At 35.8% G+C, this 23,209-nt stretch overlaps 1 protein-coding gene across 2 annotated transcripts in view; it reads right to left on the reverse strand.

Annotated features, from left to right (window-relative positions):
* The window catches only part of WDR7 (WD repeat domain 7), a 232,722-nt gene extending 209,513 nt beyond the window's left edge, over positions 1–23,209 (reverse strand). For both annotated transcript variants that reach the window (XM_088152672.1, XM_088152671.1), the window contains exons 1-5: positions 23,052–23,209; positions 7,513–7,684; positions 4,255–4,361; positions 3,914–3,992; positions 2,653–2,827 (exon numbers count right to left, since the gene is read on the reverse strand). In XM_088152672.1, coding sequence (XP_088008798.1) covers positions 2,653–2,827; positions 3,914–3,992; positions 4,255–4,361; positions 7,513–7,671 — 520 coding nt within the window. In that variant the 5' untranslated portion in view covers positions 7,672–7,684; positions 23,052–23,209. The remainder of the gene's footprint in view (positions 1–2,652; positions 2,828–3,913; positions 3,993–4,254; positions 4,362–7,512; positions 7,685–23,051) is intronic.

Here is a 23,209-nt window from a genome sequence, read left to right on the forward strand (position 1 = left end):
GAACGTCTCCTTGCTACTGCGATCTCGCCCACAGGAAGCCGCGACCGCGTGGCAGCAGGGAAAATGGCCACGGATCCGGTTCGTAACTCGAGGCGGAGTTCGCAAGTAGAGGTAAATTTTTGGGACCGGAGCTGGTCGTATCTTGAAAAATTCGTAAGGAGGGGCGTTCGTAACTAGAAGTACCACTGTATATTGTGCAATGGCTAGACCATCAGCGATGCATGAAGTCTTTGGCCTTTTTGTTGGCTGCTCCTACGCTGTGGAACTGCTTATGGCCCAGAACTCCTCAAGCTGCTCCTCTTTCAAATTGCGGGTTGAAGGTGGAGACTTGGTTTTTATTGGTTGATCTCCTCATTGGTTCTCACAGATTTAGGTTTTAAACATACAAAGCATTCTTTAATCTTGGTTTTAAATATAAGACTACATTTTAATATTGTTTTAAATGTACAGTATTTATTATCAATAGATGTACGCTACCTACTTAAGTAACTCACAGTGGCTTACAACACACAATCTAAATACAATCATAAAACAATACACAGTGAAGTACATGAAATAACTAACATATAAAACTGTGGCTGTCTAATTAAAATTTTCCTGACCAAAACCCCCTTGGAAGAGAAGTGTCTTCACCAGTTAGCAAAAAGATAGGTAGGTCAGGGCCCACCTGACTTTTAAATGAAGTTTAAGTGAAATATGAGTATCTTATGAATAATAATAGTACCTAAATATAATGCTCTAACCACCATACCTGGTCTTTTGCTTTTTATTTGGATCTAAGATGAACTCTGCAACTACATCTTCTAAGATGAAGTCTGCAAACATCTCATCATATACCCAGCAGATGGTGACAGGAAATTGAGTGTCAACAGACACAGTTCCCCTACCTGAATGAGCTAAGATAGCTATGACATGAAATAACTGTAACATTCTTCTAAACTTCATGGCATCTTAATGTTCTTGCGCTAATATAATTATATTACAAGTTAATTAGGAAATGGATAAAATTAATCATTTTGCAGATCCATCAAGTAAGGCAGGGCTCAGATTCAAAATTATTCTTCCATGGATGAGACTCAGAAAAAGTCTTTCCTAACTGGGCATTGAAGGTAAATCCTAGTCGAATTTTACTTCATGGATAAGCAGTTTTATTTTTTTTTCCTAGATGAGATACTATCAAATGTTCAGAGGAAAACTGGAACTGTGGCAATACACTGGAAAAATCTCACTTGAAAGTTCAGTAAGAAAAGGTAGCACTGTGTGAATAAGATCCAAACCCAAAATACACTGATTATCATTTCTCAGGACTGAGAAACAGTCATGGCATCAGCAAGAATTATGCAAAGCCAAGTGAATGGACTAATTCCAGAAAAGTTTACCCCTATATCTGCAACATGCATTGCTTTTTATTATTTATTCACTAATGTGCTTATTTACTATTGCTTCACCCAGGCCTTTGACAAGGAAGAGTGAGACCCGTCACTGCATTCCATTTGGTCTGTTAACTAATGGTGATTTTGTCAATCCCAATGGTGCTCAAGTGATGCTCCAGATGTTTTGGAATTGCACTCAAGGTGCCTATTACTATTGGTACTATCTTTGCTTTCTTTTGCCACAGTTGTTCTATTTCTATTTGCAGGTCTTTGTATTTGCAGGTCTTCTATTCCACTGTCTCCAGGTATTGCAATGTCCACTATCCAGACTTCTTTGTCTTTCTTATCAACAATTGTTAAGTCTGGGATGTTCTGTGGCAGGTGCTGGTCTGTCTGAATTCTAAAGTCCCAGAGTACTTTAGCTTCTTCATTTTCTACTACTTTGTCTGCTTTGTTGTCCCACCAATTCTTGCTTGCAGGCAAATGGCATTTCTTGCAGATATTCCAGTGCACCATTGTTGCTACTTTGTCATCCGTTGTTTGTAGTCAGTCTGTGCGATTTTCTTGCAGCAGCTGACTAGGTGGTCCACTGTTTCTTCAGCTTCTTTGCAGAGGCGGCATTTGCTGTCTGTTGCTGTCTTCTCGATTCTGACTTTATATGCATTTGTTCTTGAGGTTTGGTCTTGTGCAGCCAGAATTAGCCCCTCTGTCTCTTCCTTCAACTTTCCTGCTCTTAGCCACTGCCAGGTCTTGTTGTTATCTGCTTTGTCTGCTAATTTTTTTGTGTACTGGCCATGTAATACCTTGCCTTGCCATCTCTCTTTTCTATTCTTCATTTGGTCTTTCTTGTAGGCCAGTTTGGTCTCTTCGGTATTCAGTAAGCCTTCATGGTATGCTAGCTTCAGTTCATCTTCTTCACTCTCCTTCAGATATTCTTCCAATGCTCTTTTTTCTTCTTCAACTGTCTGATGTACTTGCAACATTATTATTATTATTATTATGGTTGGTCGCACAGTCAGCCAGATGTTTAGGCTGGGTTTGGCAGTTTTATCCACCTTCCCAAGGACCTGGGACAGGCAGATGTTGTTGTTTGATGGTGTTAAAGGTATTGTTGCAGGATACAAGCTGCTCCAAGTAAAGCTGCCTTATTATTATTATTATTATTATTATTATTATTATTATTACTACTACTACTACTACTACTACTACTACTACTACATTATTGGTTGCCAAGACAATTTCTGAAAAATAAGAGCTTGAAATATGGCTGTTGGCTAACCTTGTGTTCTGTGAGATCGAATAATGCTCATAGAACTGATCCAGTCAGGAGAAATCTTCGACACCAAGGAATAAAGAACTTCAAGGCTGGTAGCATCCACAACAAGAATTTCTGGATAATGGCCATGACACAACAATCTCCCTTCACGCTGAGTCCCAATTGTGAACTGATAGAACTAAAAGAGATACAAGAACTACATCAGAGCCATTCTAGTATGTGATACCCCAAATGCCAGAGAATCAGATTTTCTTTATAAGCAACAAAAATAATGTATGCTCATAACTGTTTAGTCCTTCTCATTTATAGGACACCCAGGTAATCAATCCAGGGGAGGAAAAACAAATTATTTTTTAAAATGTGAGTTAATTTAAATCATTTTTAAAATTTATATTAGATTTGCAGATTTTTCTCTAAAAGCTGTGTTAAAAATCAACCTAGCTCAGAAAGTATTAACCATTTAAGATACAAAAGACAACAGAAAACCTTCAAAGAGTTATTTTACAAAGTGCAGGACTACCTTTTTTGAACTATTAAAAACAGTCACTTCTTTTGCAATGCTCATACAACTGTTTAGAACAATAATTATGGTAAACATTCATGATTAATTGAACTGGAGTTATTTCATATTCTAATGATTCACAAGCTTGGATACTAAATAAAATGGCCAAACCATCAATCCATTTTAATGAATTTAATGAAAATTAATGTAAAAAAGCATTGCTTTATAATGAACAGTGGGTACCTATCCCCTAAACTGAAAGCTACTTCTTTCTCTGAGTCTATAGTAAGGTTGCATCAAATATTTTGAGAAGAAAATGATGATTAATAGAATCTTCCTGACTTGAAATATACATAATTAAACTGAATTTTCCTGACTAGTGATATAAATCATTATTTAAATCAATTTTATTTAAATCAAATTTACCCTATAATAAATTACCTGACTTTCACTATTTCTGCATTCCAGCTGGCTCCTAAAAGACAGCAAAAACAGGTGCCTTTAACTGTCTCAGAATACAGCTATCATTTTGTTTATTTCTTTGTGGTTTTGCCAATTTTCCCAAAGATTATTAATAGTTTTAGTTTTTAAATATTTCATCATGTAAAAATACTGATCGATTACAGATATACTAAAATGATGTAATTGAGTCAATTGAAAACTGTATCAGATTAAAGCAAAGCTTAAAAGCAATTACGGTGAAGCCCTCATATGCATTTATATTTATACATAACCAGTTTAATCCACACTTAAATCATTTACCTGTATGCCAGTATGTGTGCAGGCTAATTTAGTAAATTCAATGCACCTTCCATCATTCACATCCCACAGGCACATTTCTCTACCAGAAGAAAAACAAGACAAACGTAAGTATGAAAATTAAGCAATCATTCTTCTGTGCTCATCCAGCCCCACAATTGTTAATCACTTTAGGAAGGGGAGCAGTAGGAGGATGCAAGATCAAAAACTATACTTGAACTCCCTTTGAAGGCCAAAAATTGCCCAAGCAGATTTTAAGATGCTACTTAATGTAGTATTATTATAACAGACCTAAAGTAATTCAGTAATCAATAGCAAGTTTGGTAGAAAAAGCAAATCCTTACCCACTTTCAGATGCACTCACTATATACTGTTTTTCACTTGAAGAACTGGCTTTGGATAAACAAGTAATGGATGCTGTATGACCAAATAACAGAGCTCTAGGATTTATCTAGGATCAGAGAAAAAAATGCAAATTTTTGAGTATTTTCAAAAATCACTAAAAAATAAAAAAGTATCATCAAAGGCATGAGAATAACACACACAAAAACGCATTTGTAAACTTTTCATACTTTTCTTTCCCAAATTATGGATGGATCTATCTATCTATCTATCTCCAGTAATTTGGGGAAACAAAGTATGAAAAGCTGACAAATATATTATTCTTTATGATAATTTTGAAAAGCACTTTAATTATACTGAAGAAGCAGAAAATAAATCTATCTTCATCTAGTGCTTTCCACCTCAGTTGAAACTTTATGTTAAATCCTGGTTTCCGTGCAAACATAAAGTGAAAGATTGGGGGGGGGCGGGGGCAACATATGAACCTGAGATTTGGTCACATGGCAAACAACAAAAGGCAGCATTACAGGTGAACTGAAACAATTTAAAATCCCAGTTTGCTAAGAAATTTAATAAAAATTCAGTGGTGTATATCTTAGCTGTTGCAATGATTATTGTCATTTTTAATATTTGTAGAAAGTAAAAAAAAAAAAAAATAGGCACTTTTATAAATGACCTAAAATGTAACTATGGGCACTCTGTTAAAATAAAATTTTGAAGAGTTATAAATCAGTATGGTTCAGGACTATTTCACAAAAACTGTGACATCTTGGCTTCTCCAGGGAGGTGTTGCTAATGATGGGCTATGAGTGCGCACTTAGTGCATTTAAACAACGTATCAGTAGAAGCAGTCTGCTCTACCTAACGACGTTTTTTTGAGCCGTCAAGCCCTTTTTTATAAACCAGTGAGATACTTACATTATATAACTGTCTCCAAATTCCAAAGGGCACCAACTCTAGAACATTGCAACACCCTTCCCGCAGCAGTTTGTAGGGCCAATACAAAAAAGTTCCATAGGAGCTGAGAGTGTACCCCTGTGGACAAGGGGCTATTGGAACTACAGGTCGTGCCCTGCTATACTCGACCTTCTAAAAGGACTCATGGACCCATTTTATAACTTCCTATTTGATAAAATACGTGGGAAATTCTGATCTTTTTTATGTACAGTTGTTGCTATCTGATCAATATGATTCAGTTTCTTTGAACGTAGGGATACGTTCCCTACAAAATCCCTAAATTTTGTTACGCTATCTGTAAAAATAGGCAGACTTTGATTGCCCACTGATGATCCCACCATTAACTGTAACATATTATCATATTTTGTTTTATTTAATTTTTAATGCATTTTTATTTGTAATTCTGGTCTGTGATCGTACTAAACTATTGATTGATAAATTTTGAACAATTTTTAAATATCCCTTTTCAAAATATATTTCATACATTTTCCTTATTTAAATTAAAAACATAACATTATGTTGATATAAACATACTGTTAATGGTAACATTATGTTGGCTATATTAGATATAATCTGTCTCATGATTTGAGATTGGTAAACAATACTCAATATCCATTAAAAAATCCTGCATATTTTAATACATTTAATTGGAGATGAATTAACTATATCTTAGCTTATGATTAATTGGCAAGACCAATTTTAATTAGTGTTTTAGTTAAAAGCATTTTTGCATAAGCTATTTGGCTTTAGTCAAATAAATTAATGGGAATGAAAAGGCAAAAAAAAGTGTATGATAACCTTTTTTTTAAGTTGCACATTACATATATGTGGCTGTAGGAATGATTACATTTATTTTATCATATGTACATTCGCATAATAAAATATACCGCTATTTCCCTATCTTTTGCTGACTTGCAGGCCCAACAAGTAGGCCACACAAGTCAGGGTCATTAAAATCAAAAAGTGCTTTTTTGCCTTTCTGAAATTATAATGGAATATTTAGGAAGAGACATAATTCTCAAGGCCTTCAGTCTAATGGCAAAATTATGGAAGGTGAATAATACACTGCAGCAAAAGAAGGGCTCTGATATAGCTTTAATTATTCTGAATAAAAGGCAAACATCACACAAACCCTCTGCTGCTTGGTATTTGTTAACACCAGATGAGTATCATCCATCTTGCTCCTTCGACTATTATTTTAAAGGTAATGGTTATTTATTTGCAAGATGGTTCCACAGGCTGATTTATTTACAGTTCATGAAAACTGAAGCCTTTTATTCAATATCTGAATGATGGCCAAGATAGTCCTTGGAACTGTATTTGACACTGTGTTTTGCATTCTAAAACTGCATCCAATTAGGCGCTATTCATTATCTGGGAAACAATAGGATCCAGTGCAACCACACTGCTGGGATTGCAGTAGGTAATTGCTAAGGAAGATTTGCAGCTATTTGTTTCCACGCAGACCGCAACTTAAAATGGGTGCCCAACCTACTCATTTCATATAAGATTAGCTGCCTTTTTCCTTCTTATTTAATGTTGCAAGCAGAAAACAAAAAATATCTTTTTCTAAGTTACTCCAATTTAACAGAGCAGATACAACTTACACGAATAAATTTAATATTACTGTAAGGTAGTGTGTTATTTTCTATAATGCATAGGCTGCATATGTAGCTGAAGGTAAAGTTTGAACATATAAAGAGAACAAAGAGGCATATAAAAGTACCCAACTACCATTCCAGATTCTAGCTTATTTGTTTGGATGTCAAAATTGCTCATCTTTCAAAGGCTCAGTCCAAATTACAACCACTCTGTATCCCTTAAAAATAAATAAATCAGTAAGTAGTACAGTTTTAGAAGCAGCATTGGAGAAACAGAAACAATACATTCCCAAATTCAGTATTTGAATTAGTTATTCTTTTTAAATTAATCTAAGCATGTTGACCTTCAAAGGGTCAGAGGAGAAAGGAGGCCCTGCAGAGTCACTTTTCAGCAGAGTTCATTGATTTTCCATGGTTTAATGATTTAAAAAAAAAAATCAGCACTCCCACAAAAGCAAGCCTATGAATATCAATAACATATATTGATCGTTCTGATGAATCAGCTCAAGAAGCGAGGTTTTTTACTGGGAAAAGCATAGATACTGTAACAATGCCTTTTCTGGAAATTATCAAACATATACCCAATTCAAACTGAACTGTACAAAACTGTACTTGAACTGCATTTCTAAACCAAGCTGTTATATTTAAATAAAACTTGTGTATCATTCTGAAAAGTTTTCCAATTCCATGATTTAAACTTACTTCTAAATCTGAAGAGAGGTCCCATAGACATATCTGCCCATCATGACATCCTGTGACAATCATTGAAACATCATCCATTAACAGTGTAGCTGACACACAGTGAGTAGGAGCTTTGCGTCCCCATAGCACAATCGGTAGGACCAAACTGTTACCCGCCATTATGCTTTCACACCTGAAAATGTAATTAATATTGTTTCAATTGCAAAAGTTTAAAAAAGATCATGAACTAATTTTCTTTAGTAAGATTTCAGAAATAAGATCTTGTGAAGCAGACTACATAAGTACATCTAAGTAATTGCAGAATGTGGGTCAATGTCAGCTCATGCTTCTCAACAACAGATTCCACAGCTTTGTAAGTGTTTTAACTCATCCAAATGAACTAAGGTTAGCAAGAGAAGAACAATACACTACCAAGGGAACAATTTCTTCCCCCCAGTAAATTAAATCTGGTCATTTATAAACTTAGCTGCTGCTTTTATACATGATAAAATTGAATTTTAACCTTAATAAGTAATGTTGTGGCTTAGTGAATTATATGAATTTATTGGATTAGCTTATGACTGAAAGTACTGTGCAAATCAAGAAAACAGGTTAATTTACTAATAAATTAAATATGTTATGCAAATGCAGCCAATACATAGATAGCAACTAATGATGCTTTGATGTATCAATAGTTGTATATGTATAAGCATATGTAGTTTTTCCATTAATAATTTTCAGAAAACAAACTACATGTTATAGAGAAACAATAGAGATATAGTAAATATGGAAAAATAGCAACTCTAATAGGATATTCCTTAGTCTGCTTTTCCAAGTGATGTACACCAGCTGTCCCAAACTTTTTCATTCACATAGGCTGCTATTTCATCATTGTAATTACCATAGTAGCCAGGAGTCAGCAGCGAGGTGCCTACATTTGTCTTCCGCAACATCCGGAAGATCCAAAAATTAAATAAAAAGTATTTTAATTTTTAAAAATGCTAATGAACAAGATGACCATCAAGCTTCATAATATTTTGTTGTTCCTGCTTGAAATCTTACAAGAATTCCTGTAAGAACACTAGCTGTATGAAATTCAGTAATCTGAAAGAGATTTGGGCCATTTAAAAAAGTGCCTTTGCCTGCAATTAGATCTATCTCCTTATTGGTCTCTGGACTACAGATTGGGAACCACTCACACATGGTAGCAAAATTATACAAAATATTACAACTGTATTTCTGTTAGCCCTTCAAGGTAGTCCAGACAAGCAGCATGACCAGGAACATCAGCACTATCTTTATTGTAAGGTTACATTAAACCGAATCTTGCAAGACTGAAAGTATTTCTCCCCTCCTTTTTAGTCTTCGGAAAACTAGGGAGGGTCTCTTCTGAAACACTTCTCATGCTTTTCGCCCACCTTTGGACTGGGCTGCCTCTTATCAGTCCATTGCCTGTGCTGGCAGCTTTCCTCCTGTCTCCCAAGGTCATTCCCACACACCAGCACAATTTACAATAGCCATGCATCCAAAATGAATTGTGTACCAAAACTAGGACCCTGGAGTATTTGGAGTAAAGATACTTAATATATATTTGATACAGATATTTGATTTGTTATAGAAAATAATTAAAAATTCTAGATATATACAGTAGTACACTTACTATAGAATGTAAGCAAATTAGCAGACTTCTGATTGTCTGAGTCTCAGGGAAAGAGACAATAATTTGTAGAATTATGTTATTCTTTAGTGTGTCATTACTTTAAGGGTAAACAGCTAATTCAATATGCTATCAAATCTTTTAATGCTGCCATTAAAAATTATGCAGTAAAATATACTTTTCATGGGGATGAAGCACTTTGTCATCTCCAACTGCAATATTAGCTAAGCAATAGTGTTATTTTCCCCAGTTGATGGACAAAGAAATTCTAATATAATGCATGCTGGGATGCAAAGTACAGTCACTATTTAATAAATGCATTTGGGTTTTATACATGGCTGCATTGGAATAATTTATTTATTTATTTATTTGCAAATTGCCCAATCCTAAAAGGCCCTATGAAGTTAACAATCCCATCATCATATATCAATACAAAAGAAGAAAAATACCTACATAAAAATACATAAAAGAGCCAATCAGGATAAAAAAATAAAATCAGCAGGAACTCCAATTCCACCTGTAATCAAAAGCATAATCTTCTAATATGCTAGGCAGAATAAGTAGGTCTTAACTGCTTTCCTAAGCCTGAGAAAGGATGGGGCCAATCGAATCTCTGCAGAAAGGGAGTTCAGGCTACCTTAAGCTACCAAAGATGGGAAATCAAGTTCATTTATATCATAATCATATGAAGATTTACACTTTTTACTTATTTACTAGATTTATATTCCATCTTTAATTCAGGAGCTCAAGATGGCATACATAGTGCTGCCTCTTCCTATTTGATAGCATATATAGCACAGGTTGAGAGTAAGTGACTGGCACAAAGTCACCTACTGTAGGGAGTTTCTGTAGGTGAGGGTAAGCTACCATCTGGATCTCCCTGCTGCAAGTCCATCCTCTTCAACACGATACTGTATCGGCTCTCTTCTTTTTCCTTCTTTAAAGTAACATGTTGAAATTACACTGAAGATGTTTAAAGTCAATTGATCTTGAATCAGGCATAGCTTATTCAAAACTTGCTGATTTTAGTTTTTGAATGGCTTCTGCCTGTGCTGACATTTTGGTATCTAAACTATACATCTCACCTTTCCATATGACAAAACCAGTCATATGGAAAGAACCACAAAAGTTGCTTAGAGAGAAAGCAAAATTAACAAAACAAGATTGTTTTTCACTATCCAGAGTTGAAATCGTATGTCCCACTGAGTTAAATTAACCTTCTTCTGAGTAGTTAAGATTGTACTATGAGCAGAAAATAGTTCATATTATTCTATGCTCACTGTAATACTTTGCAAATATTATTTGTACTGAACAAAACACAAAATTAACATTTAAAGACAAATCATATATAAACTTATAAGACACAAATAAATGACTTTAAGAGAATAAATATCTAAGAATAAATAGAGAATTCCATGGCTAGACTTCTGAAATCATGGAATTAATTACAAGTAAAACCTCAATTTAATGGAAAAAGTGGGAGAGAGAAATGTCTGGTACTCCAAAATGTCCATGAAGTTGCATACATAACTAATTAATTAAAACTTATATGTCTGTATGATTTCTAGAAGTTAACTAGCTGCACTATCAGATAATATGCAGTAATTGTTACTACGATTCTTCACTTTTACAACTGCATTCAAGAGACAAAGTTGGCTTTTTAAAAGTAACTTAGATACTTACATTTGAACTAAATTAGTGAAATTACTGTTAACTAAGTTTGAAAAAGTATTTCAAACTCACCAATTAGAACTTTAAATATTTAAAAATTAACATAAGCAACAGTGTATCAATGAATTTTACAGCTGAACATGTTCTAGGGAAATAAAACTGCATTTTACTTAACATTCTAAGAATTCTTACATCAAATAAATTACTTTACAGTAGTCTAAGAGCATCAAACTTCCTAATATTCAGCACAATTTATAATTTATATTATTATCTGGCAAATTCTCTATATTTAAATTAATCAACTTTAGTTTACTTTTGCTATTTAATAAAAAAACTAGCTTCATCAATTCAATTGAATTTATTACGGTTGTAGACCAGTACAAACTACTTTACTAGAGCTGTTCATACATCAGTCACAATACTGGAAGTTAAGCATACAGATTTTAATATAGCACATTAAATTCCTCAATACCAAGAAAATATTTAAAAATCTAGCAAATACGATCAAAAAAGAGAAACTGTATTAAAATTCAACTGGAAATCTGTCAGAAATATTTCCACAAAGAAAATACAAAATATATAAAAGAGGAAACACTGTTTTTGTAACTACCTTTTCTGAAGCACGGAACTTCAGTGTTTGAATATTTTCATTTTCAGGAAAGACAAGCTCATGTTGACCCAGCTGATTCCAAAAGCATTAGCTTTTCTGTCATTACATTTAGAATACCAAATATATCTCAGCAAAAGAAAAAAATCAATATTTTACATCAATGATGGAAAAATACTGTACAGACTTTTAGCTCTTAACAAAGAACCCTAAGCTTAATGGGAATGCACAATTCACAATTATACTTTGAGATATTTTTTCCTTAAAGTAGTACGGCAGACAGTGGTTACTTCCCATAAAGCACCTAAAAATATATCAAGTGTTGCTTTATCAGGAACTTCAAAAAAAGCTTAAAACGCATTACCAACCATATTGTGTTTATTCATATCCAATCCAACTCCTGTTCAATTTGCAACATGATCTTAGTTCCCTTAATTTTTCAGCAGCTTTGTCAAGTTTTAAATCACACTGTATTTTTATTTTCTGTATAACTTTTCCTACAAGTTGCCTTGGATACATTCCAGACAGAAAGTGATCAAAAGCAACAATTATTATTAAAGAAAATCCTAATGCAGGCTGAAATAGAGCATAATTACTTGTTCAAACTGCACAGTCAAATAGGCTGTGGACAAGGTCAAACCGAACATAGTAACTATCGTGGATCCCAGATGCAGAGTCTTCCTTAGATAAGAAACAGCAACCCGCTTCCTACGAGCGTAATGGCAAAAGGAACAAGAATTCTAAGCATAACCAAAACTACTGCTGGGAGTTGGGCAGCATATAAATGTATTAGTGTTAGTGCTGGGGTGGTTCCTTTGCTACCTCTTTTACAGCGTATTTATGCCTTTTTCACCACCACTACCACAACTCCACCTTTCCAAAAGCAGGAACAATTACTGTATTCTTAAGGAACATTTTAACAAAGAACAATGCAAACCGCTCAAGAAAGCAAAACATGTATTAATTATTTTAAGCATTCAGGGGAACTGGGAGGTTTCAACTGCAAATGCTATACTGATCTTGTACTTCTGATCTCACAACTATCTAGCTACAGTCAGACGACTGCAAACTTTTTTGTCCAAGTCAAATCTTTTTTTGTTCAGCTAACTTTTGTTTATAATACAATGCCTATCGATTCTGAAAGAGGGTTTATATATTAGGACTTGGGTGCATGAAACTTATATCTGTGCAAAGCATAGATTTGCTTCAACAGAGATTAAGCCACATCATGCCATTGCTAATTAAGTCACGTTTTTCTACATAAAACCTAATTGGCTGGGTTTGCACAAAATACCAATCCAAAGCAAAACAAAATACCTTGCATTGCTGGGTTCCCCCAACATGCTAAGCCAAAAAGATTCAACAGGGAAAAATGCACTCAGAGAACACTGGATTAGAGCAGTGTTTCTCAACCTTGGCAACTTTAAGGTGTGGACTCCAATTCCCAGAATTCCCCAGCCAACAATGCTGGCTGGGGAATTCTGGGAGTTGAAGTCCACACATCTTAAAGTTGCCAAGGTTGAGAAACACTGGATTAGAGGCTTATCCTGGATCTAGTGATTCCAATCACTGAGAATGGAAAGGTCACAAAAGGGTAATTAAAGCAAAGATGGATATAAGATATGCCTAAACTTTGCCTTCAAGAGTCTCCAACAATACAAATCCAAGGAGAAGCATACCTATACAATTTCAGATCCAAACTTTCCTGAGAAGATCTCAGGACACTGAAAGTCTTTAGAGGAAAAGATAATTATTTCTCAGTGTTGACAGTCAACATAAAACATACAAACTCTTGCTCTGTACATACTTGAACAAGTTGTCACGCTGTCCTATGATAACCCAGGACAGTAATTGTCATGGAGGGGCTTATACCCCTTCCTCACATTCTCAAAGACAACTATACATTCCACACCACACCAAGTGTATGTTGGCTATCATATCCCAAGAAAGATTATATGAATTATACTTGGCTGACCTTGTCGAACCTTGGAAGCTAAGCAGAGTTGGGGCTAGTTAATACTAATCCTGTTGCTTTAAGATAGACTGAGAAACTGAAAAGTATTCCTCAAGTGGACATTTCCGTACTCTGGTGCCAAGAAAACAATTGTTATCTGTGAATTCAGCATCAGGGACTAAGTAGGGGGTAGATCCATTCCATCTTTGAAATTAACAGAAGTTTGAGGTATCTGAGGTAAGGATATACAGTATAAGGAAAATATAAGAATATTCAGGTCAGTTAATGCTTGCATTTTGGGAATACAGTATAATTATTCTTAGAATTCCTTTCCTCAGTTTTACTGGTGGATCATTGTTACAAGCAACACCATGGCTAATTTCCCAGTCAGATCAATCTTTGCTCACCTGACTCCAGGCAATAATTATTGCTTCATTGCTGCTGTGGATGTTTCTCCATAGTAATGAGACTGAAACTGCCTCTTTTGATTTTCCTCAGACTGCTAAGCTCACATGAATGGCATTTCCCCAACAGCAATTTCATCATGGCACTTCCCCAACAGCAGTTTTCAACACTGATTAAATAAATCTGCAAAGTTCACACAACACATGAAGCCAGATCCAAACATATACACTCATAGAGTATGTTTACCCATTACAGTACACAGAATTTTATCTGGCCATGAACAAAAGACGATTATATTTTTGTGGCTGCACGGTCTAGCTAAGCAACCTTGGAGTCTGTGATGCATAAACTCAAAATCTGGTTTATTTATGTCCTAACAAGTCAAAGCCTGAAATTATGGTTAATTCTTGCCTTCTGATTCTTGGCTAGTTTGGGAGAAACAAGCCAGAAATTCCAGTTAACACAGTATGAACCATGGTCATGAACCACAGGAAAAGCCTCCACTGTTTCTTTAGCCACTATCACTTCTAAGAACAGTCCAGAGGTTTATTCATAGAAAGCTAGAATTAGTATAGTATAGTTCATGCATTCCTGCAAGCAAAAGATTTATACTTTGTTCATTGTAGAAAGCACAAATAAAAGCTGATATTTATCACTTGCATTTTATAGCATATATAAGATAGGCAAGTACACACAAACATACATGTAAAAATAAAACTTACATGTCCCTCCAAATGCGGAGTGGACAATACCAAATTAGACGACATGAATCCGAAGCTTTTTTTTTTTTTTTTACATGAAATGTATATTCATCCACAAAAGAAGGATCGCTTATCTTGGGAATCAGTTAGTTAAAATATATTACAGGTAGTCCCCAGGTTAAGAATGTCCGGTTTAAGGACGACCCATAGCTAAGAATGGAGCCTACTGTAGCAAAATTTAAGTTAAATACACAGTGATTGGGGTTAAATACACAATGGTTCAAGTTAATTACACAATACTACTAATATAGTATTACACAATAATATTGTTCCTGCTTACATACAAATCCAACTTAAGGACAGACCTTGGGAACAGAACTCATTCTTAAACTAGAGACTACTTGTAATGGAAATTCAAAATCTGCTGGAGGTATACTAATTTTGATTAACAAGTGCCCAAAATTTGTGGCTGAACAAGAAGTGACCCAGAAATTTATATTTTTAAATATTTGCGGCTGTTTCAACAAAAGTAGCACATATATTAATTATCACAGTCCTACTAAGAATTTTTGAACTTCTTTTTTACTTTGGCTATGAATTAGATAATTATGGCTGATCATTTTAACCAAGTTTCAGATTCCTTATCGGATCACAACACTACCCGCCTATTCTTGTACATGGAAAGTTTTGTGAAAGTTAGAACTGAATTTAGTGAATATATGGTAACGTTTATACACTTCACAGTATATATTTGCAGTTCCACATCATAGCTGTTCTTGACTAAATTATTTTCTGGAATATTGATTTTCAGTTGAATAAATCAATGAGGGTAATATAATGTTATTTCTAAATCTGATCATACCCCAATAGCATCATCAATTAATACAAGAACAAATCATTTTTCTAGTTGGTATTTAAATATATTATTAAAGGATTCCCTTCTTATAAAACAGGATTTTTTAAAAAACTTTTTACAGACACACTGCAAATTCACTAGTTGATTGGGACATCTTTAAGGCATACATACATGTTGTATTATTTCTTATGCTTCAAGAAAATATAAAGAAATTAAACAAGAAAGGTTGAGGAAAAAAGTCTGGGAACTTTTCAACATACATGAAAGACAAAATACATCAAATTATATGAATGAATTCTAAACAGGAACTTAATTATCTGTATGCACTTGAAATAAAATAGTCACTAAATTATATAAAGCAAAGGTACTGGGAACAAGATGAAATATCCAATAAATCACTAGCCTTGTGCAAAATTGGTTGCAACAGTATTAGGATGCCCAAGGTAAATAATTCTGACTCAACAAATCAACTTTTATTCATTTTTATTCTCATCTATATAATACTGAGTCAAATGTAATCAAGTAAGACATTAATCAGTTTTTATATAACATGGTTCTTCCCAGGATTATGTAACATAGAGATCTAGATGGCTCCGACCGTTAGCCTTTGGTAATAAACACCTGGCTGTTCCCTTAGGTGTTTCACCCGGAAGCTAAGCAAACTCCTCCAGTTAATGTCATTTTCTTATAAGTTGGAATTGGTGTTTGTGACCTCAGATGCTGGATTAAGTTATTGTTTTTAATTTTGTATGTCCCCCGAGTCACTGCTGTGAGATAAGTAGCTATACAAATTGTAAAAATAAATAAATAAAGTTGACAGTCCAGTCTTGTTAAATGTTCCTTGAGGTGTCCAATAAATACAAAAGAAAAACTTATTGAACTGGCCTGATTTTAAGATTATAACATATTTAAATTTTTAAGATTCTTAGCTACTGATTTCTTGATGTAAGATATTCCAACTCCTTATTCCAGAGTTCTTGTAAATAATAAATATCCGCCTTAGTGATGCTTTATTTTAAATATACTCTAGAATTGCATATCCTAAACTCACTTCAATATTGACAATAATTTGGGTACTTTAGATGCTGTGAATGCGTATGACCAAATTGTAGAATCAAGAGATGCTTGAATTGAATTGAATTGAATTGAATTAATTGCCATTTTGCAGTCCTAAGTAGTTCAAATTCCTCTTGCAATAACTAAAATAGTTTTAAATTTCAGTAGCTTATTGCCAGTGTAAAGTATGAATAGCCCAACTTCAAAAAAAAAAGTTTTGCCTTCAAAACTGGGATTTTCCCAAAGTGTAAGTTCATAACAGTTTGAAATGATACTTCTGTCCCAGTATTTTCCAAATATACATCACAGCATTCAGTCCAAGAAATACAATAGAACTATTGCTAAAAATGGAACCAGGTCCCTGCCATGATATCACATATTAACTTTTTAATTGTGCCTGTAGCTTTTCCCTTGAGTTGCCAGTGTCCCATAGAGAGATTTTTGTCTGCCCATCATGATTTCACATGCACGTATCTAACAAGTTGAGTTTAAGTCACAACATTGTGATATCTATTTTATCATTCTGATGAAACCACTGGATTCTACAGACACTTCTGCATTGACCATACATATTGTTTGGTCTTGTCATTCCTTTGAAACAAAGCTAATTCAAAGGCTGGAGCGCAAGCATTCTTCCAGGACCACATAGAGCTGATACTTAGTCATATGAAATGTTCACTGATGTCCCATTTTCTTTTAATAATGGTAAGTTTCTTAATACGTTACAAAAATCAATACAGTTTGAATGTACTATCTCTATTTGAATCATATATTTTAAAATTTGGAATTTATCAACATGTGAAGAATTACAGATTTACTAAACATGAGGTACAATGAAATGGATTTTTTTTTAATGTTGGAAAATGTGTACAACCACAGATTGGATCAATTTGTGTTTCCTTTCTATTTATGAACTGGCTTCCTATCAATGTAATGGAAAAATTGATCAATATTATTCTGTGTGGTCAAGGTTCAATATTACATTTAAAATTGGGTTGAATGATTTTCTCTTTACATAATACAATAAATTTTCTTAGTTCCTTTTCTCGTTTCACTTTTGGGTTTGTGTTTTTCTCTCACTCTCTTTGGACACTAAAGAACTAAAGTGGTTCGAAAAAGAAAAAAAACAGATAGGCTTACTTCTTGTCTCAGACACAATAATCAAGCAGGACAAGGGGGACTGGGATAAGGGGGAAATAGGCAGACAGACACAGCTAAGCCTGGCCCAAAATTCTGTACTACTTGTTTCTTGCCCAAGTTGCTTACTGAAAAGCCTTGATCTTCACTACTTCTTAGCCTCAGTTGTTGCAAGGATGAAAATGAACTGGTAGTTTCAGATATAAATACAGGATATAAATATTTGTATTACTATTTTTAACCAATTTTTTAAAATCTTCCCTGCCATGCAAACTAGCCAACTGGTCCTTGTATACACAAGGTTTATACACATTTGTATGTATCTGCAATAGAGACAAAATGCATCCAGATAACTCAGACAAATATAAAAATCCTGGGAACAGAGTAATTCCTGGAGATACAATTGAACTTCATCTTGCATTTCATCTGTCCCATTCATATCCCTCCATCACTTCACATTCAAAGAAACTGTGCAGCAAAACTACGCATGCATGCTTACTACTCAAAAATAATACCCAGTACAGTTATGCTTCATTGCAGATAGAGAAGCATGTATAGGTTTGCAATGTTATAATACACTTCTATAAAAATGTACTTTCAAGAAAACTAATTGTGTTCAGAAACAATTAACCTGGGTTCACACACCACATTCAACCATAATGTAATTCCTTTGGTTTGGGTTTTCTATATTGTATGAACACAGCTCTTGAAGCTTGTAAGCTTGGCTTATGGTTTAACATGTTGTGGGAACCTAGCCAATTGCTACTTTTTTAACAAATCAATTAAGTAAACCCTGGCTCTCTCAATAACAAGAACAGTTCTGCAGTTTAAATCTCTTCTTCTCCGCCACTTTTCATCTAATTTCTTCCTTCTGGTTCATGTGTAATCCTTAACTTCACAATTATCTATTGTAAACCATATTTAAAAAAAAAAAAAGCAGACTGGACTATATCAAACTATCTTCTTTTCCTCACCAACATGGACTTAATAACAGTGTTTACTTGCAACAGCAGAGAGGATTTTTTAAAAAAAATTATCCCTCTAAACTTAAAACAATCTAATTGTGGCTGCTGTTGGCTACAGAGTTTTAAGCATTATGCTCATTTAAGCCTTGTAAATGAATAGTATTTCTAATAGAATTCTTCTCATTCCTCAAGCTTATTCTATTATAGTATTTTAAGTAACCTATGTAAAAAAAAATATATCTCTAAGTCAAGTTTGACTCCTGATGACTTCATGGATACATCCATAGAAAATACAATTTCACAGTTAGAATTAACTTTTCATTTTTTTTAATTGAAAATTGTGCACACATTATCCAACATGAATACCACAAAAGTCTACACAAATTATTCAACACATTTACGAAGCTAGTGTTTAAGGTCCCTTGTAATACAGCAGTTAAGGTATTTGGACAAGGCCTAGTCCCAACTCAGCTCACTGGGTGACTTTCAGTTACAGTAGTCACTTTCTCTCAGTCCAGTCTATCTCACAGGCAGGATTAAATTAGGAGACACGCCCAGTCATTTTAAATTCTCAAAGGAAAGGTGGGGCATAAATATAGTCATTAATATACTTCCATCACACTGGTTTCAACAACTTGCTAAATCAAAATGTAGCTTGCTTGTTTACAGTTAGCCTGATGTAGACTATGATATGTAAATGATGGTTTACTGATGCTAGATATTACATGTCTTCGCTAGGAAGCAAAAAACTCACTATTTCTGGAAATACAGCTTGTTATACTCCTTTAATCTATCATAAAGTTGTAAAAGATCACCAATTATTTTCAAGACCAGAGAGAGCTCAAATGGCTAAATTCAAATGCAATAGTATGCCAATAGGGGGACGCGGTGGCGCAGCGGCTTAATGACGCTGAAAGTTGCCGGCCAGAAATGGTCGACGCTTCAGCGGTTCGAGTCCAGCCTTCGCGTTAACAGGGTGAGCTCCTGTTTCCTCCCCAGTTCCTGTCAACCCAACAGTTCGAAAACTCACGTGAGTAGATAAATGGGTACTCTCACTCCGGTGGGAGGAAAAATGCTGGCGGCGCCTTGCAAAAAAGGAGTCGGGAGCAGTTGCCGGTAAGCGCAAAAAACTGTGCACGCCCAAAAAGGGCGCGAAGCAACGGAAACCCTGCCTCCTGCGTTCGCCAGCTGGGCTCTGCTCTAGGAAGGAGGCTCTGGCAAACCACTTCCGAAACAATTGCCTTGAAAACTGCAAGGACTCGTCCAAGCAGTCAATGCAGAGTCGGTAACGACTGAGCGCAGATAAAAAAAAAAAAAAGTATGCCAATACATTATTTGGATCGTTGGACTACATGTGTACAATAAAAGGCACATGAAAATGAGATTGTTAGCTTTCATTTGATATTTTGCTCGTGCACATATGTATATGTATGTATATTAAACACTCTGCATCAAAACTGAATGTATATTTGAAAAAAAAAGTTTTCCTTCCAAGGTCAGTTCTGTATATGAATCAATATGATCAGGGGGACAAGGGAGATTTCTAGGTGGGAGATTTCTGCATAAGTTGCTTAATGTACATACCACTTTTACCAGAAGCCTCCCTCCCAACATGCTTATTCATTTTTCTGTCCACCTGCTACTGTACACATGTTGTTACTCCAAATTTCCCTCTTTTCTCAAACTCTATATCCATCTTGTACAACTCAACACTTAGAAACATTTCCTGGGTTCTATATCTCACAGCTGGTACTTCGGAAAATCTTATACCTAGACTATTCAGAGAGTTATTACTAGTATGATATGCAAAGTTCCCACCAACATTGGACTCTTTTCTTTAAAGTCCTGGTACATCTCTCCACCAAGCCATAATGTCTAAGTCTACACAACACACAAAACTATAATGTGATTTGTTTGGTTCTGTCTAAGAATACTGTGTGGACTCAACCATCAGTGATTCTGTATCATTATTTATGGTTTAGTGTTATGTGTAAATCCATCAACAGTTCCTTATTCATTAAGTAATGGTATAGAACAGAATGAGTCCAGTCATGCATCTGAATACTTTGGTGGCTTTGCCATACTTTTCCTAAAGAGGTTACATTTCCACAGAAGAATTATTTAGAGACTAATCTTATGTTTACCATGAAATATAACATACTAGTTAGTGTAGCTCAATCCATATGTTCTTTGTAAATAACAGAAAATTATTAAGGTTCAGATATAAGAAAAATATTATAAAATTATCTGAACAACAGATTTAATACAGTTAAATTACAGTATGAAAAAGATAAATCATTAGTCATTTGAAACAACATTACAGTCAGTGAAATGAAATATGTTTCTTAGATAAAAATGTTCAGAATTGACCATATTGACAATTAAGATTAGAAGATAATGCTGAGTACAGAATAAAAGGTCATTCCTGAGGATTTGTGCCATCTAACTCAAGCCAACTTCTTAGCACTTACTTTTCAGCTCTTGACAGTTTTAGCTGGCCTGTAAAATGTGAGAACTGCTGCATTTAAGCACAGGAATCTGCTTAGACTCCAGATGCTTAACCATAAATAATAGAAAAATGCATTATTAAACTTTTCATGTCTTTAATAAACTCTCATAGAGTTTTGTAACTCCATTCCTAGACCAAACTAGTTTCCCTTTGGAATGTGCCAATGCACCTCTGACCATGTAATCTGTGTGGGTTCAATAGTTTCCACAGGTAAATCCTCCAAACTGAAAGCAGTCCAATGTGTTCCAGGTATAATGGTCCAAACAAAACAGGCCAATCAGCGCCCACAACATCCCAGCAACATGATCTGGAAGGAAACAGAATGTTCCAGAGTCCTTCAGAATGGTTTGTATCTCAATTAACAAATTTTGCACATCTCTAATGTGAATAATGTTATGCAGGAAATAAAAGTAGCTGGAAAGAAGAAGAGAATGTTTGTTACTATTTGTCAGCGTAACCCAGTACCCTAAGGAAAATCATCTATTGGCCAAAAGGAGTATTAGCCATCCAAATACATCATGTGCAGAAAAGAGCTACTACTCTCCCATATCAAATAGAAGGAGGAGGAAGGGTCTTTCATTATATGGGTGCCAATATGGAATCTGCTACTTAAATTACCCATGTTACCAGGATGCAGATTTGGTAACATGGATAATGCCTCCATCCTCAAAGCAGTGGTTTTACTACAAGAACAACATGATGCTAAATATTGATGTGTGCACTAATACCAAATGCATCTCTGAGGCTGCCAGAGTGCTTCCTTCCATATAAAACAATCAATACAAAGCAGTAATAAGTAACTTTAAAAAAAAAAGAAAATAAAGGATTTAATGTTTTCCTAGAACTCCCACGGTTCTCCAAGCACATCAATGAATTTGGGTGAAGAGTTTTAGTAGAACTGGAATATGTGTATGGATCCATGTGCGCTTTTCAGTTTCATGGATGCAAAAATAGATCATCTTACTAAAACACAAAAGAAATTGATTCTCATTTTGGGGCTGAGGGAAGGCCTGCCAAATGAGTACGAGTTCATGAAAACAAGGTTGCAGAAATGAGTAGACCCGGTTACTCAAAAGGAAGACGTTCAAATGGGGTGAAGAAAATCAAAGCTGCCAAAAGGAAAGAGAGGCACATTTGGTACAAATGGGTTAGCGATGGTGTCCCCACTTCTGAAAGAAAAAGAAAAAACTCTATCAAGGGATTTATGGACAGGCAGGGGTGGCAGGAATCAACCCAGAGTTCTGCACAAATGACTAGGCTCCCATTACCCTAGTTTGGACACGATGCGAAGACCCGGCTCCCTGGAGAAGGCTCTAACAGCGGGAAAGGTGGAAGGAAAGAGAAGAAGAGCAGCAGGGTGGATGGACTCGGTTACAGTGGTAATGGGTGCAGTGTTGGAAGACCTGAAAGACCAGGTCAGGGACAAATCGTCACGGAGAAAATCTATCTATGCGGTTGCTAGGAGTTGAGAATGACTTGATGGCACATAATCAATTAATCAATCAATCAATCAATCAATCAAAGGGGTGGTAGGAAACCCGTCTTAAGAGATTCACAGAGAGAAAGGGCTGCCCCGCGGCACCCGGGAAGTGCACTAAATGAGTGTGCTGTATTTCTCTAAAAATGTCATCGTGCTTCCGAGAAAAGGCATCTCGCAGAGTCGTCAACTCACCCCGAAAAGGACTCCATTTTTTTTAAAAAAAACAAGATCTGAGGGAGGAGACAGAAGGGGACGGGGGGGGGGTGAAGTTGGTTCGTATAAATCCCTCCAGGTGGTAAAGTGCTTGACAGGCGCGCGCGCGCACACACGCACGGATTCCCGCTTGGGAAATGGGGGAGGCTCAAATGAGGGGGTGAGGGAGGAGAGGCGCGGCGGAGGAAGCCACGGGATGCCTGCTGCCGGCTCTGGAAAACGAAGAGGGGTTGGGGGGACAATAAACCGGGGCGGGGGAGCCTGAGGGCGGCAGACGGTCACCTCCTACCCAAATGGCAGCCTTAGCTCAGCCGAGACGAGGGCTCGAGCTGCCCCAATGGACAAGTACCTGCTCCGGCCGTGGGGAGCCGCCGCCCCCCCGCTCGAAGAAGGACGCCTTCCGCCTCCGCGACCGCCCTCGCCGGCGCCCCTTCCTGCTCGCCCCTCAGCCGGGGCTCAACGCAGCTGCTGGAAATCAGCTGACGAGCTCGCGGCGGCCGCGACGGC

The sequence above is a fragment of the Python bivittatus genome, unplaced genomic scaffold, assembly GCF_059951505.1.
Source record: "Python bivittatus isolate LINGU-HERP-01145 unplaced genomic scaffold, Pbiv_v1 ctg000570_np1212, whole genome shotgun sequence".
NCBI classification, from domain to species: Eukaryota; Metazoa; Chordata; class Lepidosauria; order Squamata; family Pythonidae; genus Python; species Python bivittatus.